The 26,747-nt window shown below is 45.3% G+C and overlaps 1 protein-coding gene across 1 annotated transcript; it reads right to left on the minus strand.

The window, feature by feature from the left end:
- TM7SF3 (transmembrane 7 superfamily member 3) lies at window positions 1-26,173 on the minus strand. Its single transcript, XM_063446693.1, has 12 exons — window positions 26,003-26,173; window positions 17,178-17,332; window positions 12,460-12,610; window positions 12,218-12,338; window positions 11,864-12,035; window positions 11,403-11,580; window positions 10,831-10,917; window positions 10,441-10,521; window positions 9,738-9,890; window positions 4,168-4,262; window positions 3,560-3,722; window positions 1-1,551 (listed from the first exon to the last, which is right to left on the minus strand). The coding sequence occupies exons 1-12, from the start codon at window positions 26,079-26,081 to the stop codon at window positions 1,289-1,291; spliced, it is 1,698 nt and encodes a 565-aa protein (XP_063302763.1). The 5' UTR covers window positions 26,082-26,173; the 3' UTR covers window positions 1-1,288.
- Between the last annotated feature and the right edge of the window lie 574 nt (window positions 26,174-26,747).

Genomic DNA, 26,747 nt, shown 5'->3' on the forward strand with positions numbered 1-26,747 from the left:
GCTCACTAGACAGTTTTCTTTTTCCAAAGGTTAGAATAGAACAATTTCCTCCCAGTGCCTGTTTCTGCTTTTTCATGTTACATTTTATACAAAGCATGTTTGTTGTGTGATACAGAGACTTATAAACACTGTAAAATGATTACATGTTACTCATAACAGGTCTCTTCTCAATGAGAGAAAGTGGACATTCGCTGCCAATTAGGGAAACTAACAGATCTCTAGAATAATCCACAAATTGACAGTAGTGTCACAAATGCAGCTTTTATTTTATGATGAGGCCTAGACGGTAGCTTCATGTTTTGGAATGTGATTTTATTTTTTTAGTTGTAAACAGGGAAGTCCAACCTTGGTTCTCTTGTTAACAGGTTACAGTGTCTCGCCGGCTTATAAAGAATTCTGGGATAATGTAGTCGGGGGGGGAGGGAGTGTTACAAAATGCAAGGTTGAAAGGTTGAACAAGCCTGATGCACCCCAAGACATGGTGATTTAGCCATGGCATAGTTAGTACAGGACCCATTACGTAGATAATACTGACACATTGTACAGATTAGAAAGTAGTCTGTAAATATCCTGAGAACTATTCTTAAAGAATATCTGAAATAAAATATTAACTCTATGAGCACCAGGGAGCAAACTAGCTAACAGCCGGAGCCATTAGTCCTCAACAATTCAGCCTCCCCATTTAGCTACAACAAGGTATAAACGCGCAGCATTAAGAAAGGAAACGGAGTGTAGGACTAGTAGTAGGCAGCAAATATAACAATTCATTCAAAAGAAGCCATTCATAGCCTTGTACACAGGGACAATTCAATGTGTTCACCACGTCCACTTTATGACAGGATCTCTTGTGCCGGTAATCTGCATTTCGTGTCTTGTCAGGGGAGGCAGATAATGTCCACATCATATCTGGGAAGAATCAACACATTGATATCACTGGTAGGGGATAGAGACTTATTGGCAAGTTTACTGAATGGCTGGTTATTTTACCATCTGACAGGTTTCATTCCACAGTAAGTGGGGAGTTCTGAATTCCACATGTGCGCCCTACTCCGCTGGGAAGTAACTCCAGGTAAAGACTGTAATACTGACTCTGGTTACATCATTCTGTACACCTTGCAGGCGAGAGCTAGGTTTCTTTATATCTGCGTCACAGTACAGGCTGAGCTACAGGATAACTCACCCGCCATCACAAGACCAAAACCTTTTCCAAGTGTGCCCCACTGCTGCCCTCAAAGCTCCCTGCCCTCTTTCTGTTAGATACAATGGACACCAATGGCACCACACTTGGTTAGAGAAGCAATGGAGTTATCTCTCCAATAGGTTGCGGCCGGCGGAACATGTCCCTAAACTTAGCCAGTCTGAGCAGCATCCGTTCTTTCAGTGGTGGCATATGGTGACTTGGGTCCAAAACATTGGTTTTCCGTCTCTCTCTGTCTCGTTTCCATATTAGATACGGGGATGGTGGGAACGAGGGACGCCCTCTCTCTCTGAGAACCTGGGTGGTAATGGCAGCCATAATCAGCACAACCCATAATGCGATAATGATGAAATCTGCAAGTAAATTTAAACAGTCAATATTTTTTTGTGCAAATCAATGGCAAGTCCTTTTTGGACTCCATTCTACATATAAAATCCTCCAAATTCCATAGAGATCTGTGCACCGAGCATATTCAGATCATTAAGTGTAATTTGGAATTACTCCACACATCTGCGTACAGAACTCTCCAAACTGAAACCTCTCAGAAAAGGTAAAAAACTTACTGTGGATCGTTAAAAAAAACACGTGGCTGTGTGACTAAGATATATGTGCAGTTTAGAAACTCATATATAACAAGTATAACATAAAAAGTACAACTACAGTTTTACACATTGTGAGTTTTAGCACTACGGAGCTCTGTGAGTCACAGTAATATGTGCAGTATACACAAAAAACAAGTAAAAAGTAGGCGCTCGTAAAATACTAGTCTCCAATAGATGTTATCTACCTTTAAATGAAGCTGCACCAAGAAATAAGTGTAAAAACTTCTCAAAACACTCTTGTGAATACAATAAAATAAGGTGCGCTGTGTCTTTAAGACCCAAGTGATACAAAGTGCAATATTTTATAATAAAGTGCAAAGTGTTTTAAGTGCACTCAATTGTGTAATAAAATGTTATACATACATATGTCCTCTCGAATTATACATAAAGGAAAAAGAGACATAAAGAACACAATAGTGTAAAATCGTTTTTTAAAAAATATATATAAATAATAAATGCCAGAAGGGTGCACTCACAAACATAGAGCAGAATGAGCCTGCTCTAGCTTTAACTGCTTCTTCAGATATAGGACTGCATAAACGGAGATACTTCAAAATATTTATTTGCCCAGCACAGCATAGAATAGTCACCTTCCTTCACATCCAAATTTCAAATAAATACAAAGTTCGGTAAAGTACTTACATAGAAAAACTTTATAGGTATCATAAAACCTTATGAATATATTAGAAATGTATTAAAAACAGGAAAAGTTTATATATTGTTACAAATCACAATTTCCTAAATAAATATATTTAAATATCTTCAAGTAGGTCTATTTAAATATATTTATTTAGGAAATTATGTGATTTGTAACAATATATAAACTTTTCCTGTTTTTAATACATTTCTAATATATTCATAAGGTTTTATGATACCTATAAAGTTTTTCTATGTAAGTATAGTAATATAAAGATATTTTTAATTAAGAAGGTTTTCATAATAAAGTATGATTTTGGTTTTTCTGTATATATGTATTCAATTGATACTAACGTTAAGGTAATGGACTTTGATTGCCAACCATCCGATTTTACCCATTGAGATGGGTATAAAAGAACGAATAGGACATGTATGGGCAGATCTGATGAAGCCGTGAATACGGCGAAACGCGTCATCACGCAAAGTTACGCACCTTACGTCACGCATACAAGGAAGTCCCTCCCCCCGGAAGTCTTTTCGGATACAGACGGTAACTACAGCGGCGAACACAACAAAGGGAACAGTCGACACCCTGAAGCTGCACTTTACCGAACTTTGTATTTATTTGAAATTTGGATGTGAAGGAAGGTGACTATTCTATGCTGTGCTGGGCAAATAAATATTTTGAAGTATCTCCGTTTATGCAGTCCTATATCTGAAGAAGCAGTTAAAGCTAGAGCAGGCTCATTCTGCTCTATGTTTGTGAGTGCACCCTTCTGGCATTTATTATTTATATATATTTTTAAAAAAACGATTTTACACTACTGTGTTCTTTATGTCTCTCTTTTTCCTTTATGTATAATTCGAGAGGACATGAATATGTGCAGTATGTATGAATGTATCACAGAGCTCCAAAGCAATAAAACTCTTAGGAATGTGAAGTGTGTATGAGGTTTATTACTGTGGAGCTCTGTGATGCATTAACACACATTAAGCTGGTATAACCTTTAATATAGCCTTTGTACCAGTATAAAGAGTCTAATGAAATGTTAATTGACTGGTCAACCGCCAGTTATCGCCCCAGTCACATTGCATGACTCCGATCTCTCATCCAATCACATACCGTTTCTTTGGAAGGGAACGCTGGTGTATGCTGTATTGAATTCATTGTTTAACGCTCTCTTGAGAATGTTTAATGTGATGTAGGACAAACTCGTGTACAAATAGCTATCAATCGCCAGAACCACGCTGTACGATCCAACCATGGCACAGCTCAATATATTCAGCTAGAAGAGAGGGAGAGACAGTTATGTTCAGTAAAACACGGATTAAAAGAGACATTTATATTGCAAATTGCATAAAAACAACCCGTCTGACTGCTATCCACCTAAAATAACCAGTTTGGGGAAGACTCTCCTAAAAGTACAAGCTCTTAATGTTGGACCAAATGTTGCACATTCAGGATTTAAGTTGCCTCAAATCACTACTCACAGCCCCACTCATTTATAAAACATCATCACACGCCGTACAGCTGTAGAAAGCAAAGGAAGAGTGTGAGGAATAACTGAAAATGACCCAGAAAGTTACTGCCCCAACCATCTGCTAGTGTTAGAAATATTTAGAATGGTCTTTAACTCAGTGCTAGTGTTAATATCCCTCCTCCCACTCCCAAATGGATAAAAAAAAAAACATACAAATTGTATCGCAAATCACTTTACACAAACAACTTACATGTTTTGGAATAATGAGCAATACACTAGACACCATCATGAAACAGCAGAAGGTCAGCCAAAACACCAGGTTGTTCCGAAAAACTCCGTACTCTCCTGCAGGAAGACAGACCGAGATCAGCTACAACATAAACAATGTATAACCAGGGGAGGGGGGAATATACACCAGGGAGCTGGTGCTTTGTAATTGGGAGCAGTTACTCCGGGAACTCCCCGAACCCCATTAATAAAGTCAATCCATCTTTAGATCACAAAAATATAGAAAGCTTTAATACAATATACAGAAGGAAACATTGTGAAGGGAAATGGAAAGTGTATAATCAGGGGTTTGAAGACTTTCCAGAGCGTACGGGACAGATCGCTCTAAGCAAACTACTAGCAGATACATAGATTGCAATACTTCTCTTTTACACTCACATATTATTTTACTTAACCCCTTAAGGACACATGACATGTGTGACATGTCATGATTCCCTTTTATTCCAGAAGTTTGGTCCTTAAGGGGTTAAAGGGACACTTCAGTGTCCTAACAAAACATAAATATTTAATAGATATAGCCCCATTTAATTATACTTATTTTCAAGGCAGAATATCTGAACAGCTAGAACAGCTGCAGATCAAGGAGACACGACACAAAGCTATCCAGCTAGATAAAGTGTTTTAGTGGACTGGAGTGTCCCTTTAACCCCTTAAGGACACATGACATGTCATGATTCCCTTTTATTCCAGAAGTTTGGTCCTTAAGGGGTTAACAGATGTGTAGAATATAAAACTAGTCTTGGACATAATTTGGTGAGACAGGATTTAAATCTTCTAAACAATACTCAACGCCAGCTTTTATTAAAAATAAATTGAATTGTACTTTATCCATTTTAAGATTTTAGTGAATATGTTCCAGGATTAGACCTAGAAATAGAGTATGTTGGTTTGTAAGTGTTCTGCCGAATGCATGGTATTTGTGGAATGTAGAGACCTAGAACACCGATCTTTGAATTCAATGGCGATTTCTACAGCAAAATTCACAGATTATCGAATACGTTCCTGAAGCTCAAATCCACACATTTACAGCAGAAAAGGCCAGTTTAAATCTAGCAGTACTGGCCCGGTTTGATCACATATCTCACTTAGGCAAGATATTTGCTAACCTGATCATATCTAATGAACACAGGACACTCGTATCCTTGTCTGATTAGCAGGTACCACGTAAGCCAGGGCTTCCCAAACTTTTATGGCCCGAGACCCACTTTTCAAAATGGTAATTTTTTGAGACCCACTTGCTTTTAATGCATATTTTAAAAAATGAACACCATGACAATCAGCTTTAGAGGCATGCAATTGGCACACCAAAGCAATCCGCTTTAGATGTACACCATGGCAATTGCTTTTAGAGGCATAAATCTGGCACACCATGGCAAACAGCTTAAGAGGCATACAATTGGCACACTATAGCAATCCGGTTTAGAGGCATACAGTTGGCATACCATGGCAATCAGCTTTAGAGGCTATAAATTGGCAAACCATGGCAATCAGCTTTACAGGCATACAATTGGAACATTATGGCAGCTTTAGATGTATAAAATTGGCACACCGTGGCAATCAGCTTTAGATGCATAAAATTGGTACATTATGGCAATCAGTTTTAGAGGCATACAGTTGGCATACCATGGCAATCAGCTTTAGAGGCTTACAATTGGCACACCATGGCAATCAGCTTTACAGGCATACAATTGGAACATTATGGCAGCTTTAGATGCATGAAATTGGTACATTATGGCAATCAGTTTTAGATGTATAAACTTGGCACATCATGGCATCTTTAGGTGCATAAAATTGGCACACCAGTGCAATCAGTTTTAGAGGCTTACAATTGGCACACCGTGGCAACCAGGTTTAGAGGCATACAATTGGCACACCATGGCAATCAGTTTTAGAGGCTTACAATTGGCACACCATGGCATCCAGGTGTAGAGGCATACAATTGGAACATCAGGGCAGCTTTAAATACATAAACTTAGCACACCATGGCAATCAGCTTTAGATGCATAAACTTGGCATATCATGGCAATCACTTTTAGATGCATAAACTTGGCACTCCATGGCAATCACTTTTAGATGCATAAACTTGGCACTCCATGGCAATCAGCTTTAAAAGCATACAATTGGCACACCATGGCAATCAGCTTTAGATGCATAAAATTGGCATATCATGGCAGTTTTAGAGGCATAATTTGGCATATCATGGCAGTTTTAGATGCATAATATTGATATATCATGGAGTTTTAGAGGCAGAAACTTTGCACATCATGGCAATCAGTTTTAGAGGCATACAACTGCTTACTCACAGACTCAGTCAGAATCAGACGTTGTGTCCTGCTCATCCAGGCACCTCACATTGATTATCCCAGTGGTGGAACTAATGTAGAGAGGGCCCTGGTGCAAGTATGCTTTCTGGGCCCCCCTCTAGTGCAAGTGTGGCCAAAAGGTAGATCTCCATCTGTCGGAGAACTTCAACAATGCTATGCCAGCTGGGAATCTACCCTTTGCCCATAGTTGCAGGGTTATATTTGTGAGCGGTGTTTAAGCGGTTAAATGTAAGCATGTTTGTGTATTAAAAGACCACTGTAGTGCCAGGAAAACAAACTCGTTTTCCTGGCACTAAAGAGCACCCAACCTCAGGGTCCCATTCCCGCCGGGCTGAAGGGAGAGGAAGGGGGTTAAAAACTCCCCTATCTCCAGCGCCAGGCTCCCTCAGTGCTGGGGACTCTCCTTCTCCTTTGGCCGTCATCGGCTGAATGCGCATACGTGGTAAGAGCCGTGCGCGCATTCAGCCAGTCCATAGGAAAGCATTCAATGCTTTCCTATGGACGCTGGCGTCTTCTCACTGTGAAAATCACAGTGAGAAGCGCTAAAGCGCCTTTAGCAGCTGTCAATGAGTCAGCCACTAGAGGCTGGATTAACCCATTTGTAAACATAGCAATTTATCTGAAACTAAATGATGTTTACAGCAGGCAGGGTTAATCCTAGATGGACCTGGCACCCAGACCACTTCATTAAGCTGAAGTGCTCTGGGTGCCTATAGTGGTCCTTTAAGTATTTGTATGTACTGTTGCCATTGGAATGTAGTGGTGTACTTGTTTGTAATGTTTGCGTCTGAATGCAGGGATGTTTGAATGTAGTGCTGGACTTTAAATGCAGGTGTGCTTTTTGTGTGTAGTGTTGGTGTTTGAATGAAGGGGTGTTTGTATATCATTTTAGTGTTTTAATACATGGGTGTGTTTGTATGTAATGTTTGCCTTTGATTGCAGTGCGTGTGTAGTGTATGCAGTGTGTGTGGTGGATGCAGTGTGTGTATATTGTGTATATAAAATATACATATACACAATGTGTGTTTGGATGTAAGCATGTTTTTTGCATGGAGTATGTGTGCAGTGTATACACATACAGAGACACACAAATACACACATACAGAGACACACACATACACATACTGACACAGCGATACACACACAATACACACACTTATTTTCCTACACACAGATACACATACACTCATGTAAACAGATACACACACCCTGACACAAAAGGAGACTCAGATACACATACACGCAGAGACAGGTGAGGGTGACCGTGTGGTAGTGAGTGTGTGTGCAGGTAACAGTGTAGGGGGGCAGGGTGAAAAAGGGTTACAGTGGGCGACGGGCAGGGGCAGAAAGTGTTACAGTGGGTGGGCAGGGGGAGAAAGGGCTACAGTGTAGGGGCAGGGGGAGAAAGGGCTACAGTGTAGGGGCAGGGGGAGAAAGGGCTACAGTGGGGGGCAGAGGGAGAGAGGGCTACAGTGGGGGGGACAGGAAGAAAATGGGTTATGGTGGGGGAGCAGGGAGAAAATGGCTTACAGTGGGGGAGCAGGGAGAAACTGGCTTACAGTGGGGGAGCAGGGAGAGCAGGCGTTACAGTGGGGGGGGCAGGGAGAGCAGGGGTTACAGTGGGGAGAGGGGGGGCAGGGAGTGAAGGGGTTACAGTGGGGAGAGGGGGGCAGGGAGTGAAGGGGTTACAGTGGGTAGAGGGGGGCAGGGAGAGCAGGCGTTACATTGTGGGGGTGCAGGGAGAGCAGGGGTTACAGTGGGGAGAGGAGGGCAGGGAGTGAAGGGGTTACAGTGTGGGGAGGGGGGCAGGGAGCGAAGGGGTTACAGTGTGGGGAGGGGGGCAGGGAGTGAAGGGGTTACAGTGTGGGGAGGGGGCAGGGAGTGAAAGGGTTACAGTGTGAGGAGGGAGGCAGGGAGTGAAGGGGTTACAGTGGGGAGAGGGGGGCAGGGAGTGAAGGGGTTACAGTGGGGAGAGGGGGGGGCAGGGAGAGCAGGCGTTACATTGTGGGGGTGCAGGGGTTACAGTGGGGAGAGGGGGCAGGGAGTGAAGGGGTTACAGTGGGGAGAGGGGCAGGGAGTGAAGGGGTTACAGTGTGGGGAGGGGGGCAGGGAGCGAAGGGGTTACAGTGTGGGGAGGGGGGCAGGGACTGAAGGGGTTACAGTGTGGGGAGGGGGGCAGGGACTGAAGGGGTTACAGTGTGGGGAGGGGCAGGGAGTGAAGGGGTTACAGTGTGGGGAGGGGGCAGGGAGTGAAGGGGTACAGTGTGGGTTGGGGCAGGGAGTGAAGGGGTTACAGTGTGGGGAGGGGGCAGGGAGTGAAGGGGTTACAGTGTGGGGAGGGGGCAGGGAGTGAAGGGGTTACAGTGTGGGGAGGGGGGCAGGGAGTGAAGGGGTTACAGTGTGGGGAGGGGGCAGGGAGTGAAGGGGTTACAGTGTGGGTTGGGGGCAGGGAGTGAAGGGGTTACAGTGTGGGTTGGGGCAGGGAGTGAAGGGGTTACAGTGTGGGTTGGGGGCAGGGAGTGAAGGGGTTACAGTGTGGGTTGGGGGCAGGGAGTTAAGGGGTTAGTGTGAGGAGGGGGGCAGGGAGAAAATAATTTACATTGGGGGGCTGTGTCCTACCTTCCTTTAATTCCCTGGTGGTCCAGTGGGGTAACTCTCCTGTCTCGGCTCCGCCGGGTGCAGAGCTGCAGACCGTGTAATAAAAGTCTCGCGAGCTCCTTGAGTGTTGCTATGTTAACGCTCTGGGAGCTCGCGAGACTTCTATCACACGGTCTGCAGCTCTGCACCCGGCGGGGCTGCAGACCGGAGCTGCTGGGCAGACTGACTGGAGGGAGCCTGGCGGCATACAGGGCAAGCCGCCGGGCCCCCTCCTTATGTCAGTCTGCCTGACTCCCCAGCGGCCCTGGATGTGTGGGTCAGCGCGACCCACTGGGAATCGCCATGCGACCCACCAGTGGGTCGCGACCCACACTTTGGGAACCGCTGTACTATTGTATTATGTAAATTCATACACCGTTTCATCTTCCAGTCATGCTTATACCTCATTAAAAAAAAAAAGTTTTACCATACAAGAGGCAGAGTTTTAAAGAATATATTATGTATATGATAGAGAGCCATGAAATCTACCCTTGCCACCTATTTTTTTTGCACACCTACCAGCACCCCTTGTTCAACGTGATAACATTTGGTCACCAAACTATTCTCTCACCTATTGGAGTAAAGAAAATGATGGACGCCACAAGGAACCCGAACACCAGCCCCACAAACAGGATACAGATACGGACACAACCACAGCGCCACCAGAACGCCACTAGCAGGAGCCCCCCCAAAACGCCAGTCACTGCTGTCAAGTACAAGCGGGCTGTGGGTAGAAGGGTGGGAAAATTATGTTATCTCAGCATTGCATCAATCATAATATGTTCATTTACCATTAAAAGCACCTCCTGTGGTTTATGAATTACAGAGTACTTTAGATCTGACCGACTAATGGCGCCGGCAAACCAAGTGAATGTTTCTCAAGGTCAGTGATCCTTTGCAATAGGAGGGGCTCTTGTTTTAGCCAAATTAGCTACAATAGTGCGAAATTACATTTTACTCACATTGCATGAGCTGCAGTTATACTGCTTGGAGGGCTAAGCTTGAACTACAGGGATACATTATATATCAATGCCAGGGAGGGTGCACACATTCTATTTTACAGTTCAGCTCGTAGAATTAATCAGAGAATAAACAAATCTGTGTCTTGTAATAGTTTATTCTAAAGATTCTACAAGACCCAAATAAAACACCTCTGGTACTGGACGGGTGTATTTTTTCTTTCCTACCCGGGGGCTTTGGCAAGGTTAGTCAGAGAGAGCTGAGGAGACTTGCACCGTTTGCGAGTCTCAGTCAGGGGATGCGCCAGTACTTACTGTCGTACTCCAGCAGAGTCACTCGACTGAGGAGAATAAACATCAGGAATCCGGTGATCGTGAACCCCATAAAGAAGAAATCTACAACACGACAGAGAATCGGAGTGGGAATAAACGCAATAACCGACTGCACTTAAAGCATGTGATTTCCAAAATAAAACATAAACCCACAGGTCGTCCCTTCATTCACAACAATGACAGGTAATGGCTAACCTGGCACTCACGCTGTGGCGGAGGTGGATGGGGATTGTAGTCTGCAGAAGCTGGAGTGCCAGAGGTTAATAATCACTTTCACAAGTTTGCGTGCGGAAGGCGACACGACCCACGGTACCTTCAGATCTACAAACACCCCACTTATTCCTTTTTTAAGCATCACCATCGGAAACGTACCTGTTTTTAGATATCTGTGTCCGAAGAAGCAAATAAAGAGTCCAATCACTGCACAAAACGTAAAAAAAACTTTGGTAGAACCTTTCCCTAAGAAAAGAAAAAACAAAAAAACAGCCATCAGATCACAGAGTGCATTTACAGCTATTTAATCTATCAATCACAATCATTTATTATTCCTCATTCCCCATCCTCAACAGGCACAAATTGAAACCTTGCAGATTTAAGATGAAGCAGAGTTAGTCAAGGTTCACGTGGAGCAATAAATTGCGGTGTTTGTTGCGAGGACACAATAAAACCAATGATTTTGGTTTTGTTGTGAACAGAGCAATGTTAATGCTATCTCAAGAAAAAGAAAAACAAGAAAAAAAAAAACAACACCGTTTTTTTACCATCATCCCATCAAACACACACACGGGGCGACAGACATATTCTGAGCAAATGTTTCCTCTCTCACATGGCAATTGATGGTTTAACGCAAATCCCTGACTACTCGAAGACCCATGTACAGATGACGGGAATTATACGGATTATACGCTGATAGACTAATAAAAAACCCAGACATGGCTCCATACCCAGTGTGTAGCAGTTATCCATTTTTGCTGTGAAGTTACAGGCGTACGTGTGAGCGGGAACATACGCTGCTGAGGTATTAAGAAGGGGATCGCGCACGATGACTGTATAAATCACGCCTTGCCCAGGGATGGAGGAGAAGGATGCCAACGGCGGGTCACTGGATTCCAGGGTAGCCAGCTGTGGGACAGATTCATATTTTCAAAGAATGGAAACACAAAGATCCGAGTTAGAACAGTGACTGCCGCCTGTTACACGACACAGGTTTCCGTAACTATATTTCCCACAATGCTTTACTATGTAGTATCTGAGGTGCAAAGGTCCGCTATTTTAACGGTAGATTACAAGGTTGTCCTCTCTCATACATCAGCTTGTCAATGTCAGTTTGGAAACTCCCAACGTCACAAAAATCCGCTTTCCATAGATTAGTTCATGCAGAGACAGCAACATGAATCATTCTCACCTTCAATCCATTGGCAACCACTTGTTCCACCATATACATCTTCTGCAGGTGTGCCAGGAGAGTGGAGCTATTCAGATTATTCTCTGGCAGGAAATATTGGTAAATATCATACTGCAGCCGCCATCGGGAGGTCTGGCCTGTCGTCACATCACAAGCAGGGGGACTGGCATCCCTGTGTTAAAGATAAAGCACTTGTATAACCTCTTCTGACACAGTCGATGTCTGCAACAATGGAACAAAATGTGCAGCACTGTGTCAGCCCCCTCCCCAATATATTATTCATTGTTAGTGAAGTCATCTCTCAGTATGAATTCAATGGTTTCCAGATTTAAGAGGTCCCAAGGTTCTGCTTACCTGGCATAGCCCAGATTTGCTGGAGCAAATGTAATCGTTGTTTCATACAAATTATATTCTAAATGTAAATTTGGGTAAATGTCTAAGTCAAACTCCAAGTTGCACGCTCCTGGGACAGGATCTGGAAGAAAAACAAAACACTAATTTATACCCATGATGTGCCATATTTCCTACGTGAAAGGATTTGTGGTCTAAACAGCTGAGACTCCTCTTACCAAACATTCACAATGACGAACACTTACCTCTCTCAGTGTACGGAATGTTAACAACTGAAGCCAGGACTTTGTCAGGATGACCGGACTCCAAGTACCAGGTGCACAAAGTCTGCTCGGGGTGGAGGACCGTCAGTAATCCGGTGTCACTGCCAGTATCCGAATTGTTTCGGTTAGGGATCTGAAAGGACAGACACTAAATGAAAGAACGCAATAAACAGTTATCAGTATTGGGCAGCCATTCCATTATCCCAAACTCCGAGGTTCATAGATTGATACAGAGAAGAGAGTTTTGTGAGATCAATGAATATCCCTATTCTTTCAAGAAAATTACAAAATCAGTCCATAGTACTGCCTGGAAACCCCCACAATACTCTCCCAGCCCTGGGGCGTTACCATGTCTGGCAATTTAGAAACAAAGAAAGTTCACACCAGTTAGATTATAGAGAAAACCTCAACAAACAAAAAACAGTAAAAGGAATGGAATGCATTCAGAAAGTGTGAGTAGTTTGCAGGTACTCCTTATCAAATGATGGATAAAACGAGAAACAGAAAGAAAGGCCCATGGTTTTAAACAGTAAGTTCATTTTCTTGAGGTTCAGGCAGAGCTATGGGTAGCACATACTTGGCTTGTATTAGTTGTGTGTGTTAGGATTCGCTGCTTATTAATGTGGTCAGCCCAGCTGCAAAGAGGAATCTCTTTATATACTAAAACTAGCCCAAATATTACAAAATATGGGCCGTTTGTGCACAGAACAGCTCTATTGTTAAAAAACAGAGGGAACTTCCTGAAATAATGGGGCTTTCAAAATAATTTCATGGGGAAGTAAAATATACAGAGCCTGTTTTTAGTAAACATATTACATGCGTTTTACATTGTTTACAGCAGATATTTTTGTAGTTTGTTTCCCCTCATTATTTCTGTTGTGGTGTATTATGTCAGACAGAATGTTTGTAGGTCTGTAGGTCCTATTTAACCAACGGTACGTGAAGGTCTGTAGGGAGGTGAGAGTACAAAACAAACTCCACAGTAAAATGGGGAGGACAGCGCAAACTGCCGATGAGGCTAGACGCACCCTCTGCAAGCCCGGTGGCTACTCCCAGATATCTACTCTATGTTGCAGATTTCGCCACCAGCTTCCCAAACAGAATGGATAGTAAGAGCAAGACACAGAATGCAGACAGACGTCTGGAAATATGAATGTCGACAAAACGTTTGCAAGGCCACGCTGAGTACAGCAAAATGTCAGCCAAGGATAGCATGTGTCACTTCCCCAGGAGAACAGCCCGTTCACAGCCTAGATCTGGCACCTACTTACATGGCACCTACTTACATTATCACTCTCCCTCTCAACAACCTCGTTACCAACTATCAGAGAGACTTACAAGCATTCAGTAACTGTGCTGTGAAATGAACACTCCACTGCCCAAATAAAATGAGAAAATAATCACTATTCAGTAGATATCTAATTATGCATTTTTCATTGTGGGTATATATATAAAAAACAGCTTGCAATTGATGCAGATATCTTGTCTGCAGCCTTCTGAGAATATCTTAAATCAGATCTAGTGATCCTCCGAAGCAAGTTTAACGATTTCTTGCTATGTTTAATAAAGCTATTTCATATACACAAAATCCACGCTAGGTTTAAAAACGTATTTGGGTTTACTATTTGATAATGCTTGCTGCGTCAGATTGAATTTCTTGGCTTAGCATCTGTGAATTATATGATATGCATAAAACTTGAAAATAAATACAGAGTAAACTGTAAATAATTATTCGGCTGTGTTTTGAGGAAATCAGCAAAATGTCAACTTTAAGGCAAACTTAACCAGGTTGGAAAAGTAATAATATGAGAAACTAAATTAAATGGTTTCTACCCCGAGGACAACTGGTTGAAGGGCTTAAACAACTTGTTCTGTATGTTACCCACAAGGGGGGGGGGGGGGGTGAATATTAAAAACAAATATGTGCCAATCAAGTAGCGGATGTAATACCAGCTAAGGAGCCATAACCCAGAGGGTCAGAGATGCCTTCATTTTGCTCCATTTGGTTTCCAGCAGTCGCACACCAGGCATAGTGCGTACATGAAATATTGCTGCTTCTACATGTGTCACTGCGAGAATAAAACACCGAAGCCAGAGAGCATGCGAGTGGTTCACTTCCAGACATACCTAGGGCCGGTCCGTCCTGTGGACACGAGACTTGGCATGGGATAAGCATAATGCTTGGCATTTGCTGTTAAAGATCTGCACGGAGCAGGACGCTGTGGTAAAAACCACAGGAAGTAAAGATGCAACCGATAATATAATTAAAAAACAGCAAGTTTAAAAAAAATAAGCCTGACAGTTTGGAGCAAGGAAAGTTCTATTTCCTCTGCAAATGGCCCTGAAACCTCCTGATCTGACTTTAAACAGTCCTTTTATTCAGACTATTATAAAGTCTCTCTATTTATAAATAAATCAAGTTACTGGTCAGGAGTCTGCAGCCGCTGCCAAACTGCATGAAGGCAACAGCAGGAGACTGCGCCGGACTGGAACCGTATGTAAAAATAAAACGCAGGGACGGCGGAGATCAGATAAAGAGAGGAAAATACAGAATTCACATCATGCGGGCTGGTGGCAGGAAATGGATTAGAGTACCAAGGCCCGGACATTGTTACTAATGAAGATGAGAAGGTTTCATAAAATCTGTAAATAAGCCGTTTTATGCTTCACTCCATGCTTCATCAACAGCTGTCAATCCACAGAATCTTACAAAACAGATACAAATACGTTGTGTGAATCAAATTAAGAAATACATCCCCCATAAAACACTCATACTAATTTGGGAGGGAAAGGACAAAAAGAAAGGGAAGGCAATTTATTTATTTTATTTATTTATTATTGCCATTTATATAGCGCCAACAGATTCCGTAGCGCTTTACAATATTATGAGAGGGTGTATATAACTATAAATAGGACAATTACAAATAAACTTACAGGAACAATAGGTAGAAGAGGACCCTGCTCAATTGAGCTTACATTCTATAGGAGGTGGGGTGTAAAACACATTAGGACAGGAATTTGCAGTCAAATAAAGTGGGCTGCCCTTTAGGAGAGGGCAAGAGACAGGTATGTGAGGTAAGGGTTAGTCTTGGAGGTCATAAGCTTTCCTAAAGAGATGGGTTTTAAGGCACTTCTTAAAAGATGCAAGACTAGGGGAGAGTCTGATGGCGGTAGGCAGGCTATTCCATAGGAAGGGAGCCGCCCGCGAGAAGTCCTGCAAGCGCGAGTTGGCCATACGGGTGTGGACAACGGACAGGAGGTTGTCATGGGCAGAGCAGAGAGACCGAGAAGGGACATACCTATGGATCTGTGAGGAGATATAAGAGGGGATAGAGTTGTCCAGTGCTTTATAGGTGTGAGTTAGTACCTTGAATTGACTCCTATAGCATACAGGAAGCCAATGTAAGGACTGGCAGAGGGGTGAGGTGTGAGAGAAACGACTAGAGAGGAAAATCAGTCTAGCAATGACAGCATGTACAGCAGGGTACAGAGTCAGATACACACACACACACACACACACTGACAGCATATACAGCAGGGTACAGAGTCAGATACACACACACACACACTGACAGCATATACAGCAGGGTACAGAGTCAGATACACACACACAGTGACAGCATATACAGCAGGGTACAGAGTCAGATACACACACACACTGACAGCATATACAGCAGGGTACAGAGTCAGATACACACACACACAGTGACAGTATATACAGCAGGGTACAGAGTCAGATACACACACACACACTGACAGCATATACAGCAGGGTACAGAGTCAGATACACACACACACACTGACAGCATATACAGCAGGGTACAGAGTCAGATACACACACACACACACTGACCGCATATACAGCAGGGTACAGAGTCAGATACACACACACACTGACAGCATGTACAGCAGGGTACAGAGTCAGATACACACACACACTGACAGCATATACAGCAGGGTACAGAGTCAGATACACACACACACACACTGACCGCATATACAGCAGGGTACAGAGTCAGATACACACACACACTGACAGCATGTACAGCAGGGTACAGAGTCAGATACACACACACACTGACAGCATATACAGCAGGGTACAGAGTCAGATACACACACACACACTGACAGCATATACAGCAGGGTACAGAGTCAGATACACACACACACTGACAGCATATACAGCAGGGTACAGAGTCAGATACACACACACACACTGACAGCATATACAGCAGGGTACAGAGTCAGATACACACACACACACACACTGACAGCATATACAGCAGGGTACACAGTCAGATACACACACACACACACTGACAGCATGTACAGCAGGGTACAGAGTCAGATACACACACACACTGACAGCATGTACAGCAGGGTACAGAGTCAGACACACACGGCATGTACGGCATGGTACAGAGTCACACAAAACCACACACAGACGGCATGTACAGACTCAGAGTCCGACACACACACACACACGGCACATATAGCAGGGTACAGAGTCAGACACATACGGCATATACAGCAGAGTACAGACTCAGAGTCCGACAGAGACACACACACACACACACGGCACATATAGCAGGGTACAGAGTCAGACACACACACACACATACGGCATGTACAGCAGAGTACAGAGGAAGACACAGACAGAAGGCATGTACACATTTCTGATGCATATCATGAAGACATACCTTGCTGAGTGAGAGTGTGACGTTCTGGAACTGAGTGTGCACTTGGAACAAGATGAAGGATACATTACTTGGAATGTTCTGTAGAAGGATTTCGGTGGGAGATGTTGGATCCAGTGTCAGTTCTGTAAATGTTCCGATAGAAACTTCATGGAGACCTGTAATATGCCCCCAAAACACAGATCCCATTACTTCCTCCGTCAGAACCCAGAAAGTCAATATTAAACACTATTCGTGTTTTAGCTCCATCTACCACAGTTTATTCTGGCACATACATTACTTGGCAACCTCCTTGTCTGTACTCATAAATTTTATGTAATGGAATACTATAGTGCCAGAAAATACAAAACTGTATTCCTGGTACTATCGCTTCCTCTGTCTCCCTCCCCCATCGACGTGAATAAAGAGTTAAAAAACATTTATTTACTTACCTTTTCCCTGCGCCGATGTCCCTCGGTGCTGGGTTGCGGCTCCGCCTCTTCCGACAATGCTCTCCTATGGGGGAAATATCAGACACCAGAGGTCCTCATGCAGAGCGCGAGGACGACCAGCATCACTTACCGGACCAAAAGTCCATTAACATCCAGGAAGTATCTCTGAGTGTTGTCTGTGAGTTAGTCACTGGAGGCAGACTTAGTGCAGCAATGTAAACATGGCAATATTTAACATTGTAGAACTAAGTGCAATACGGACACTGCAACCAGACCACTTCAATGAGCTGATGTAGTCTGGATGCCTATAGGGTCCCTTTAAGAGTGGCTAAAAGGGGTGGGGGTTACTTTTTAACTCTTTTTGCTTCCCCTGAAGTTACGGCACAACTATGCCCCCTGGTAGAAACTGATCTGGGCACGGTTTCAGTTTAGCAGTTTATTGCAGTCAGTCTAAACAGAAAACTCCGGCAGACCTTCTTGAAAACACACAGCCTGTGTTGGTAACATTACAGTGTCAGGACGGCAGCCATAGACTTCCACTGACACAATTTATGTTTGGTGAAGGTGCAATGCCAACCTGAGAACACAGGAACTAGATACAATGTCACTGATAGAATATATCCCACGGCTGGTAGGGTCTACCTAGCCTGATTCACCAATTAGTTTTTTACTGCTGAGAAAACCATAGAATTAATCTCCACCTCTGCTTTTCTGATTAACCTCTTTAACAGAATCACACGCAATAAAATAACCAACGAGCAGGGACAGGTTTAGTGAAAGCCTGCTAGCGCTGTGAATGTAATAACAAACCAGAGATATAGAGCTTGCAATCTTTTATTACATGCGTTAGAAGGCTGGCTCCACCAATACAGAGCGAGAACCTACAATATCACATAATAAACGATAAAACCAAGTATGGGAGGGACAGCTGCCGGACCCCGATTCTCTGACATGGATTAACAGGCTAACTATCTGATTTAATGGTCACGTTTACAGAAACCAACGTTCGGCAGCAAACTAAAAACACTTATTACACTGGAAGAGAATAGACGACAAAACCTAAAGTGTGAAAAATAAGAAGGAAGTTAAATTGTCTTTAAGGGAAGTTGCAGACCAGAACAGGGCATTAAGTTCCTGCATCTCAGCGGGCAGCGATTCTCCCCAAATCCAGGTCTACTTTCTAAGGGATCAATTTTGCAATATTTCATTTCCTTAAACCAAGAAAAACTTCAGTATCGGAAACAGCACTTTCCCCCAAAACTTACATAACCCCAGCGACATGCTAGCAAGGGCTGCCCGCTCACAAAATCCCTCTCAACGCTTCAACATTCAGCTTTGCTACATTTTTATATTAAAACACACTCACAATTTGTTTAAATTATAGTTTTCTCAATTCTGTAAATATTTTGAATATTTATTGGGCTTATAAAAGGTTCCTAGTTTTTAAACTTTAAAAATGACAAAGCTCCCCCAAATGGTGAAAAAAACAGCACACACTTTTAAGGTTCATACACCCTCCCCCTTTTCAATCCTGGAGTGCAGGGGTCATTCTCTGCCATTACAGTGTGTACACAGGATCCAACCAGGCACCCTATCTTCAATGCGTTATATGCATGCTCTGCATGCGGCTTGGCTCCCTCCATGCCCTTCGTTTCTTAGCCTAAATATCCTTTAGAGCTTCCCCACAGTCCCTGCTCCCCTTACAGCGACTACGCCTTTTCTGTTTCTTGGCTATGAGCTTGGAGATCACGTGACGCTGCTGGCAGCGCCATCTTTGAATACCCTCTACCATACAGTTTCCGATTTGGTTTGCCCCAACTCATTGCAACCTTCATTTTTAACATTCACACATTTTACACCTTATTAATATGCCAATATTTTAGGCACTCTGTATATTTTAACCTATTTAAGCAGCACAGGTCCCCTTCCTTCTCTAAACACTTTTGAAAAAGCCAAATAAGTTTAGGTTTATATAATTTTTTAAATCAGTTTTCTACCTTTATTTTATTATTTTTATCAATAATGTACTGTTCGTATTGTACCTGAATACCCTGCTCCATTCCTGATCTACATATCCTGGGGATATGGACCACTTCGACCTTCCGCATTGAGAAAACCATATTTTGCTCCAATTTGTTTCACACTCCTATTTCATGGTGTGCGCCATTGTGTGTCTTATTTCTCTTTTCTACATATATGGAGACGACCAGCACTACCGATAAACCCTAGGGTGGGGATCATACCACTTCACGCTATATTCCAGGAGACAATATAAGAGGCCCCTTAATATGTGAGTGTACTATTCTACTCCTTACTTTTAGAATTTTAAAAAGGGACACTATAGTCACCAGAACAACTACAGCGTATTGTATTTGTTCTGATGAGTATAATTATTCCCTTCAGGCTTTTTTGCTGTAAACACTGTATTCTAAGAGAAAATGCAGTGTTTACATTACAGCCTGGGGATACCTCTAGTGGCCACCCCTGAGATGGCTACTAGAGGTGCTTCCTGGGGCAGTGCTGCACAGTGTGACTGACACCAGTGTCTCCATGCATGCAGACACCGAACTTTCCTCATAGAGATGCATTGAGGAGATGCTGATTGGCCAAGGCTGTGTTTGGCATGTGCTGGCTCTGCCTCTTTGTCAGTCTCAGCCAATACTATTGGGAAGCACTGTGATTGGATCAGGCCAGCACTTCTGATGATGTTGGTCTATGCTGATGATGTCTATGTTTCTATGTCGGCAGACACAGGCACTTTCAGAGGCAGGCAGGGGCAGAGGCAGCAGCTGCAGACTTGAATGCAAGTAAGATTTGACTATATTTAGGGAGGCAAGAGGGTGCTAGATGGTGATTTTAACCATCATGTTTGTGTTCCTAAAACTATAGTGCACCTTTAAAGAGACACTATAGTCACCAAAACAACTTTAGCTTAATGAAGCAGTTTTGGTGTATAGAATATGCCCCTGCAGGCTCACTGCTCAATTCTCTGCCATTTAGGAGTTAAATCACTTTGTTTATGAACCCTAGTCACACCTCCCTGCATGTGACTTGCACAGCCTTCCTAAACACTTCCTGTAAAGAGTCATCTACAGTTTATCCTTCCTTTATTGACAGTTCTGTTTAATTTAGATTTTCGTTTCCCCTGCTATGTTAATAGCTTGCTAGACCCTGCAAGAGCCTCCTGTATGTGATTAAAGGAACACTATAGTCACCTAAATTACTTTAGCTAAATAAAGCAGTTTTAGTGTATAGATCATTCCCCTGCAATTCCACTGCTCAATTCTCTGTCATTTAGGAGTTAAATCACTTTGTTTCTGTTTATGCAGCCCTAGCCACACCTCCCCTGGCTATGATTGACAGAGCCTGCATGAAAAAAAAACTGGTTTCACTTTCAATCTGATGTAATTTATCTTAAACAATTTTATCTCTTGCTCTGTAAATTGAACTTTAATCACATACAAGAGGCTTTTGCAGGGTCTAGCAAGCTATTAACATAGCAGGGGATAAGGAAATCTTAATTAAAAGGACCACTATTGTGCCAGGAAAACATACTAGTTTTCCTGGCAATATAGTGCCCTGAGGGTGCCCCCACCCTCAGGGTCCCCCTCCCGCCGGGCTGGATGGAGAGGAAGGGGTTAAACTTACCTCTTTCTCCAGCGCCGGGCGGGGGACTCTCCTCCTCGGCTGAATCCACTCGCGCGGCAAGAGCAGTGCGCGCATTCAGCCATTCTCATAGGAAAGCATTCAATGCTTTCCTATGGACACTGCGTCTTCTCACTGTGAAAATCACAGTGAGAAGCGCGGAAGCGCCTCTAGTGGCTGTCAATGAGACAGCCAATAGAGGCTGGATTAACCAATTTCTAAACATAGCAGTTTCTCTGAAACTGCTATGTTTATAGAAAAAAGGGTTAAACCTAGCTGGACCTGGCACCCAGACCACTTCATTAAGCTGAAGTGGTCTGGGTGCCTATAGTGGTCCTTTAAACAGAACTTGCAATAAAAGGAAGGATAAACAATAGATGACTCTTTACAGGAAGTGATTAGGAAGGCTGTGCAAGTCACATGCAAGGGTTAGGGTTAATAAACAATGTGATTTAACTCCTAAATGGCTGAGAATTTAGCAGTGAGACTGCAGGGGCATGTTCTATACACCAAAACTGCTTCAATTGCTGGGAGGCGTCAATATTTGCAGTCCTTGGTGGGACGGCCATTTTATCTGTTATGCCGCAACTCTCCAGCTTGCTCCTGAATACTAGATTATTGTTAAATGATTGTGCCAAGATTTCCAGTGGGGACTGGGATAACCCCCACCGTTCCAAGGCAAGTGAGCTCCAGGTCAAGGCCGAGGATCGTCCGCTTCGCCGTCCTCGACTGGTTTTTCAGGCTGCAGGTAAGATTGTCACAGGCTGCATACACTTGCTGCAAGCAAGAGAGTGCCAATAGATTAAGAGGGTATCCCTCAGGGTTGGGAGCAAGATTTGCACCAAAAAGACTACAATAAAGTCAATTTGGGGCCAAGTAAAAGATTTTCCTGAGGAGCTCAAGCACCATGCGACCGTCTCAGTTGGCTGCCAGGCCCTGTCCCCATATTTTAGAATTTTAAACAGGATTTTGGTCCATGCTTGGCTCTGGGTGTGCCCTGTTTTTTGACAAACTTTTTAAAAGCAATTTGAGGGAAAATAGAGAATGCACCATAACCACTGCAATAACAGCGGCTTACAGCATAGTGTCCTAATAACATCTGCAATTCTCTTGTCATAGCTTCACAATTCCCCATTTAGTGAATATGTAATCACTGGGTAATTCTCCCAAATTCTGAATTAACTCATTAGCTAGGATCCAACGGAGTGCAACTCACATGGAAGGCTTATGACTGACTTCCTGGGGGAATCTTGTGATCGTTGGACACAAAGCTTCCCCTTAATAAAAAGGTTTAACAGACTAAGCACCATCCTTTGTATTACGACTGAAATAAACCAGTTATTGGAAACTGAATACCTCGAGCTGTAAAATAACCATAAGTACTGTGATGCTCTGACACCCTTAGGTAAGCAAAGCATTATGGGAACAGCTGTTTTATAATATCTAAGAATTTATCTCTTGGTCAACTCTGAACAAATAAAATAATCTAACTTGTTTTCCCAGTGCTGAGAGACCACAGTATTTCATTAAAAAAGCCGCCAACTCCCAAATTAAAACCAATCCAAGCGATACAATTATCACTAACCTACAAAATGAGCCAACGGTTAGTCACACCAGTCATTCATCAAAAGCCAAAACGAATATTATTCTTAGGAATCGCAAATATATACCGTATGTAATAATACAATCATTTGTGTAAAGAGTAAAATGTACAGGATTTACACTGATTTAGGGCGTATTAAATGATGAATTAAAAAAACAAACTACTAAATGTAGTTTGTCCAATTTTGCTTTCAATTCACCACTTTGTAAATAAACACACTCTACTGTGACAGTGTCTCTCCCGCAGAGCTCACAATCTAAAACAACAAGAAATCACTAATATTTCTACAAATCCAAATAAATGACACATTGTATCAGCCTGACAGATATTATTATTATCCAAATACACTGTGGATGTTAGTATTCACTCTATAAATTACTATTTACCCATCACATTACCAGTTATATACCCGCTCTCTCCTCATTGCTGATTACCCCCCCCCCACCCCACCACCACAGGCTCCCAGTGCCCGGCATGTAACCTCCACAGGCTCCCAGTGCCCGGCATGAACCCCCACAGGCTCCCAGTGCCCGGCATGAACCCCCACAGGCTCCCAGTGCCAGGCATGTACCCCCCACAGGCTTCCAGTGCCAGGCATGTACCCCCACAGGCTCCCAGTGCACGGCACCCACAGGCTCCCAGTACCAGGCATGTAACCTCCACAGGCTCCCAGTACCAGGCATGTACCCCCACAGGCTTCCAGTGCCCGGCATGTACCCCCCACAGGCTCCCAGTACCCGGGATGTACCTCCACAGGCTCCCAGTACCAGGCATGTACCCCCACAGGCTTCCAGTGCCCGGCATGTACCCCCCACAGGCTCCCAGTACCCGGGATGTACCCCCCCCACAGGCTCCCAGTACCAGGCATGTACCCCCCCACCCACAGGCTCCCAGTGCCCGGCATGTTACCCCCACAGGCTCCCAGTGCCCGGCATGTTACCCCCACAGGCTCCCAGTACCCGGCATGTACCCCCCCCACAGGCTCCCAGTACCAGGCATGTACCCCCCCACCCACAGGCTCCCAGTGCCCGGCATGTTACCCCCACAGGCTCCCAGTGCCCGGCATGTTACCCCCACAGGCTCCCAGTGCCAGGCATGTACCCCCACAGGCTCCCAGTACCCGGCATGTACCCCCACAGGCTCCCAGTGCCCGGCATGTACCCGCAGAGGCTCCCAGTGCCAGGCATGTACCCGCAGAGGCTCCCAGTGCCAGGCATGTACCCTCACAGGCTCCCAGTACCAGGCATGTAACCTCCACAGGCTCCCAGTGCCAGGCATGTACCCCCACAGGCTCCCAGTGCCAGGCATGTACCCTCACAGGCTCCCAGTGCCAGGCATGTACCCTCACAGGCTCCCAGTACCAGGCATGTAACCTCCACAGGCTCCCAGTACCAGGCATGTACCCCCACAGGCTCCCAGTGCCAGGCATGTACCCCCACTGGCTCCCAGTACCAGGCATGTACCCCCACAGGCTCCCAGTACCAGGCATGTACCCCCACAGGCTCCCAGTACCAGGCATGTACCCCCCACAGGCTCCCAGTACCAGGCATGTACCCCCCACAGGCTCCCAGTGCCAGGCATGTACCCTCACAGGCTCCCAGTGCCAGGCATGTACCCCCACAGGCTCCCAGTACCAGGCATGTACCCCCACAGGCTCCCAGTACCAGGCATGTAACCTCCACAGGCTCCCAGTACCAGGCATGTACCCCCACAGGCTCCCAGTGCCAGGCATGTAACCTCCACAGACTCCCAGTGCCAGGCATGTAACCTCCACAGGCTCCCAGTGCCAGGCATGTAACCTCCACAGGCTCCCAGTGCCAGGCATGTAACCTCCACAGGCTCCCAGTGCCAGGCATGTACCCCCACAGGCTCCCAGTACCAGGAATGTACCCCCACAGGCTCCCAGTACCAGGAATGTACCCCCACAGGCTCCCAGTACCAGGCATGTACCCCCACAGGCTCCCAGTGCCAGGCATGTAACCCCCACAGGCTCCCAGTGCCAGGCATGTAACCCCCACAGGCTCCCAGTGCCAGGCATGTAACCCCCACAGGCTCCCAGTGCCAGGCATGTAACCCCCACAGGCTCCCAGTGCCAGGCATGTAACCCCCACAAGTTCCCAGTGCCAGGCATGTAACCCCCACAAGTTCCCAGTGCCAGGCATGTAACCCCCACAAGTTCCCAGTGCCAGGCATGTAACCCCCACAAGTTCCCAGTGCCAGGCATGTAACCCCCACAGGTTCCCAGTGCCAGGCATGTAACCCCCACAGGCTCCCAGTGCCAGGCATGTACCCCCACGGGCTCCCAGTGCCAGGCATGTACCCCCACGGGCTCCCAGTGCCAGGCATGTAACCCCCACAGGCTCCCAGTGCCAGGCATGTACCCCCACAGGCTCCCAGTGCCAGGCATGTACCCCCCACAAGTTCCCAGTGCCAGGCATGTAACCCCCACAGGTTCCCAGTGCCAGGCATGTAACCCCCACAGGCTCCCAGTGCCAGGCATGTACCCCCACGGGCTCCCAGTGCCAGGCATGTACCCTCACAGGCTCCCAGTACCAGGCATGTAACCTCCACAGGCTCCCAGTACCCGGCATGTACCCCCACAGGCTCCCAGTGCCAGGCATGAACCCCCACAGGCTCCCAGTACCAGGAATGTACCCCCACAGGCTCCCAGTACCAGGCATGTACCCCCACAGGCTCCCAGTACCCGGCATGTACCCCCACAGGCTCCCAGTGCCAGGCATGTACCCCCACAGACTCCCAGTACCAGGCATGTACCCCCCACAGGCTCCCAGTGCCAGGCATGTACCCCCACAGGCTCCCAGTACCAGGCATGTACCCCCACAGGCTCCCAGTACCCGGCATGTACCCCCACAGGCTCCCAGTACCCGGCATGTACCCCCACAGGCTCCCAGTACCCGGCATGTACCCCCACAGGCTCCCAGTACCCGGCATGTACCCCCCCACAGGCTCCCAGTACCAGGCATGTACCCCCACAGGCTCCCAGTACCAGGCATGTACCCCCACAGGCTCCCAGTACCAGGCATGTACCCCCGGTGCCCGGTATTTACCCCCCAGTCGGTATTTACCCCCCGGTGCCCGGTATTTACCCCCCAGTGCCCGGTATTTACCCCCCGGTGCCCGGTATTTACCCGCTCCAGGTTGGGCTGTGTCCCCCCACACCAGGCAGCCCAGGAGCAGCAGAGCAGCGCGGGCCCCCGGGGGCCACATTGCAGGATCCGAGCTGAACCGACACTGAAACCCCGACTGAGAGACACGGGAACACCCTGAGCGGGTCACACAACCACAACCGCCCACTTCCTGTACACAACACGTGACCACAACAACAACACAACACAGAGACACACAGCAACACAGCGACAAAGAGACACAACAACACAGAGACACACAGCAACACAGAGACACAGCAACACTGAGACAAAGAGACACAGCAACACAGAGACACAACAACACAGAGACACACAGCAACACTGATACAAAGAGACACAGCAACACAGAGACACAACAACACAGAGACACATCAACACAGAGACACACAGCAACACTGAGACAAAGAGACACAACAACACAGAGACACACAGCAACACAGAGACACAGCAACACAGAGACACACAGCAACACTGAGACAAAGAGACACAACAACACAGAGACACAGCAACACTGATACAAAGAGACACAGCAACACAGAGACACAACAACACAGAGACACACAGCAACACTGAGACACAGCAACACTAATACAAAGAGACACAGCAACACAGAGACACAACAACACAGAGACACAGCAACACAGATACAAAGAGACACAGCAACACAGAGACACACAGCAACACTGAGACACAGCAACACTGATACAAAGAGACACAGCAACACAGA

This window comes from Pelobates fuscus, chromosome 3 (assembly GCF_036172605.1).
Source record: "Pelobates fuscus isolate aPelFus1 chromosome 3, aPelFus1.pri, whole genome shotgun sequence".
NCBI lineage: Eukaryota > Metazoa > Chordata > Amphibia > Anura > Pelobatidae > Pelobates > Pelobates fuscus.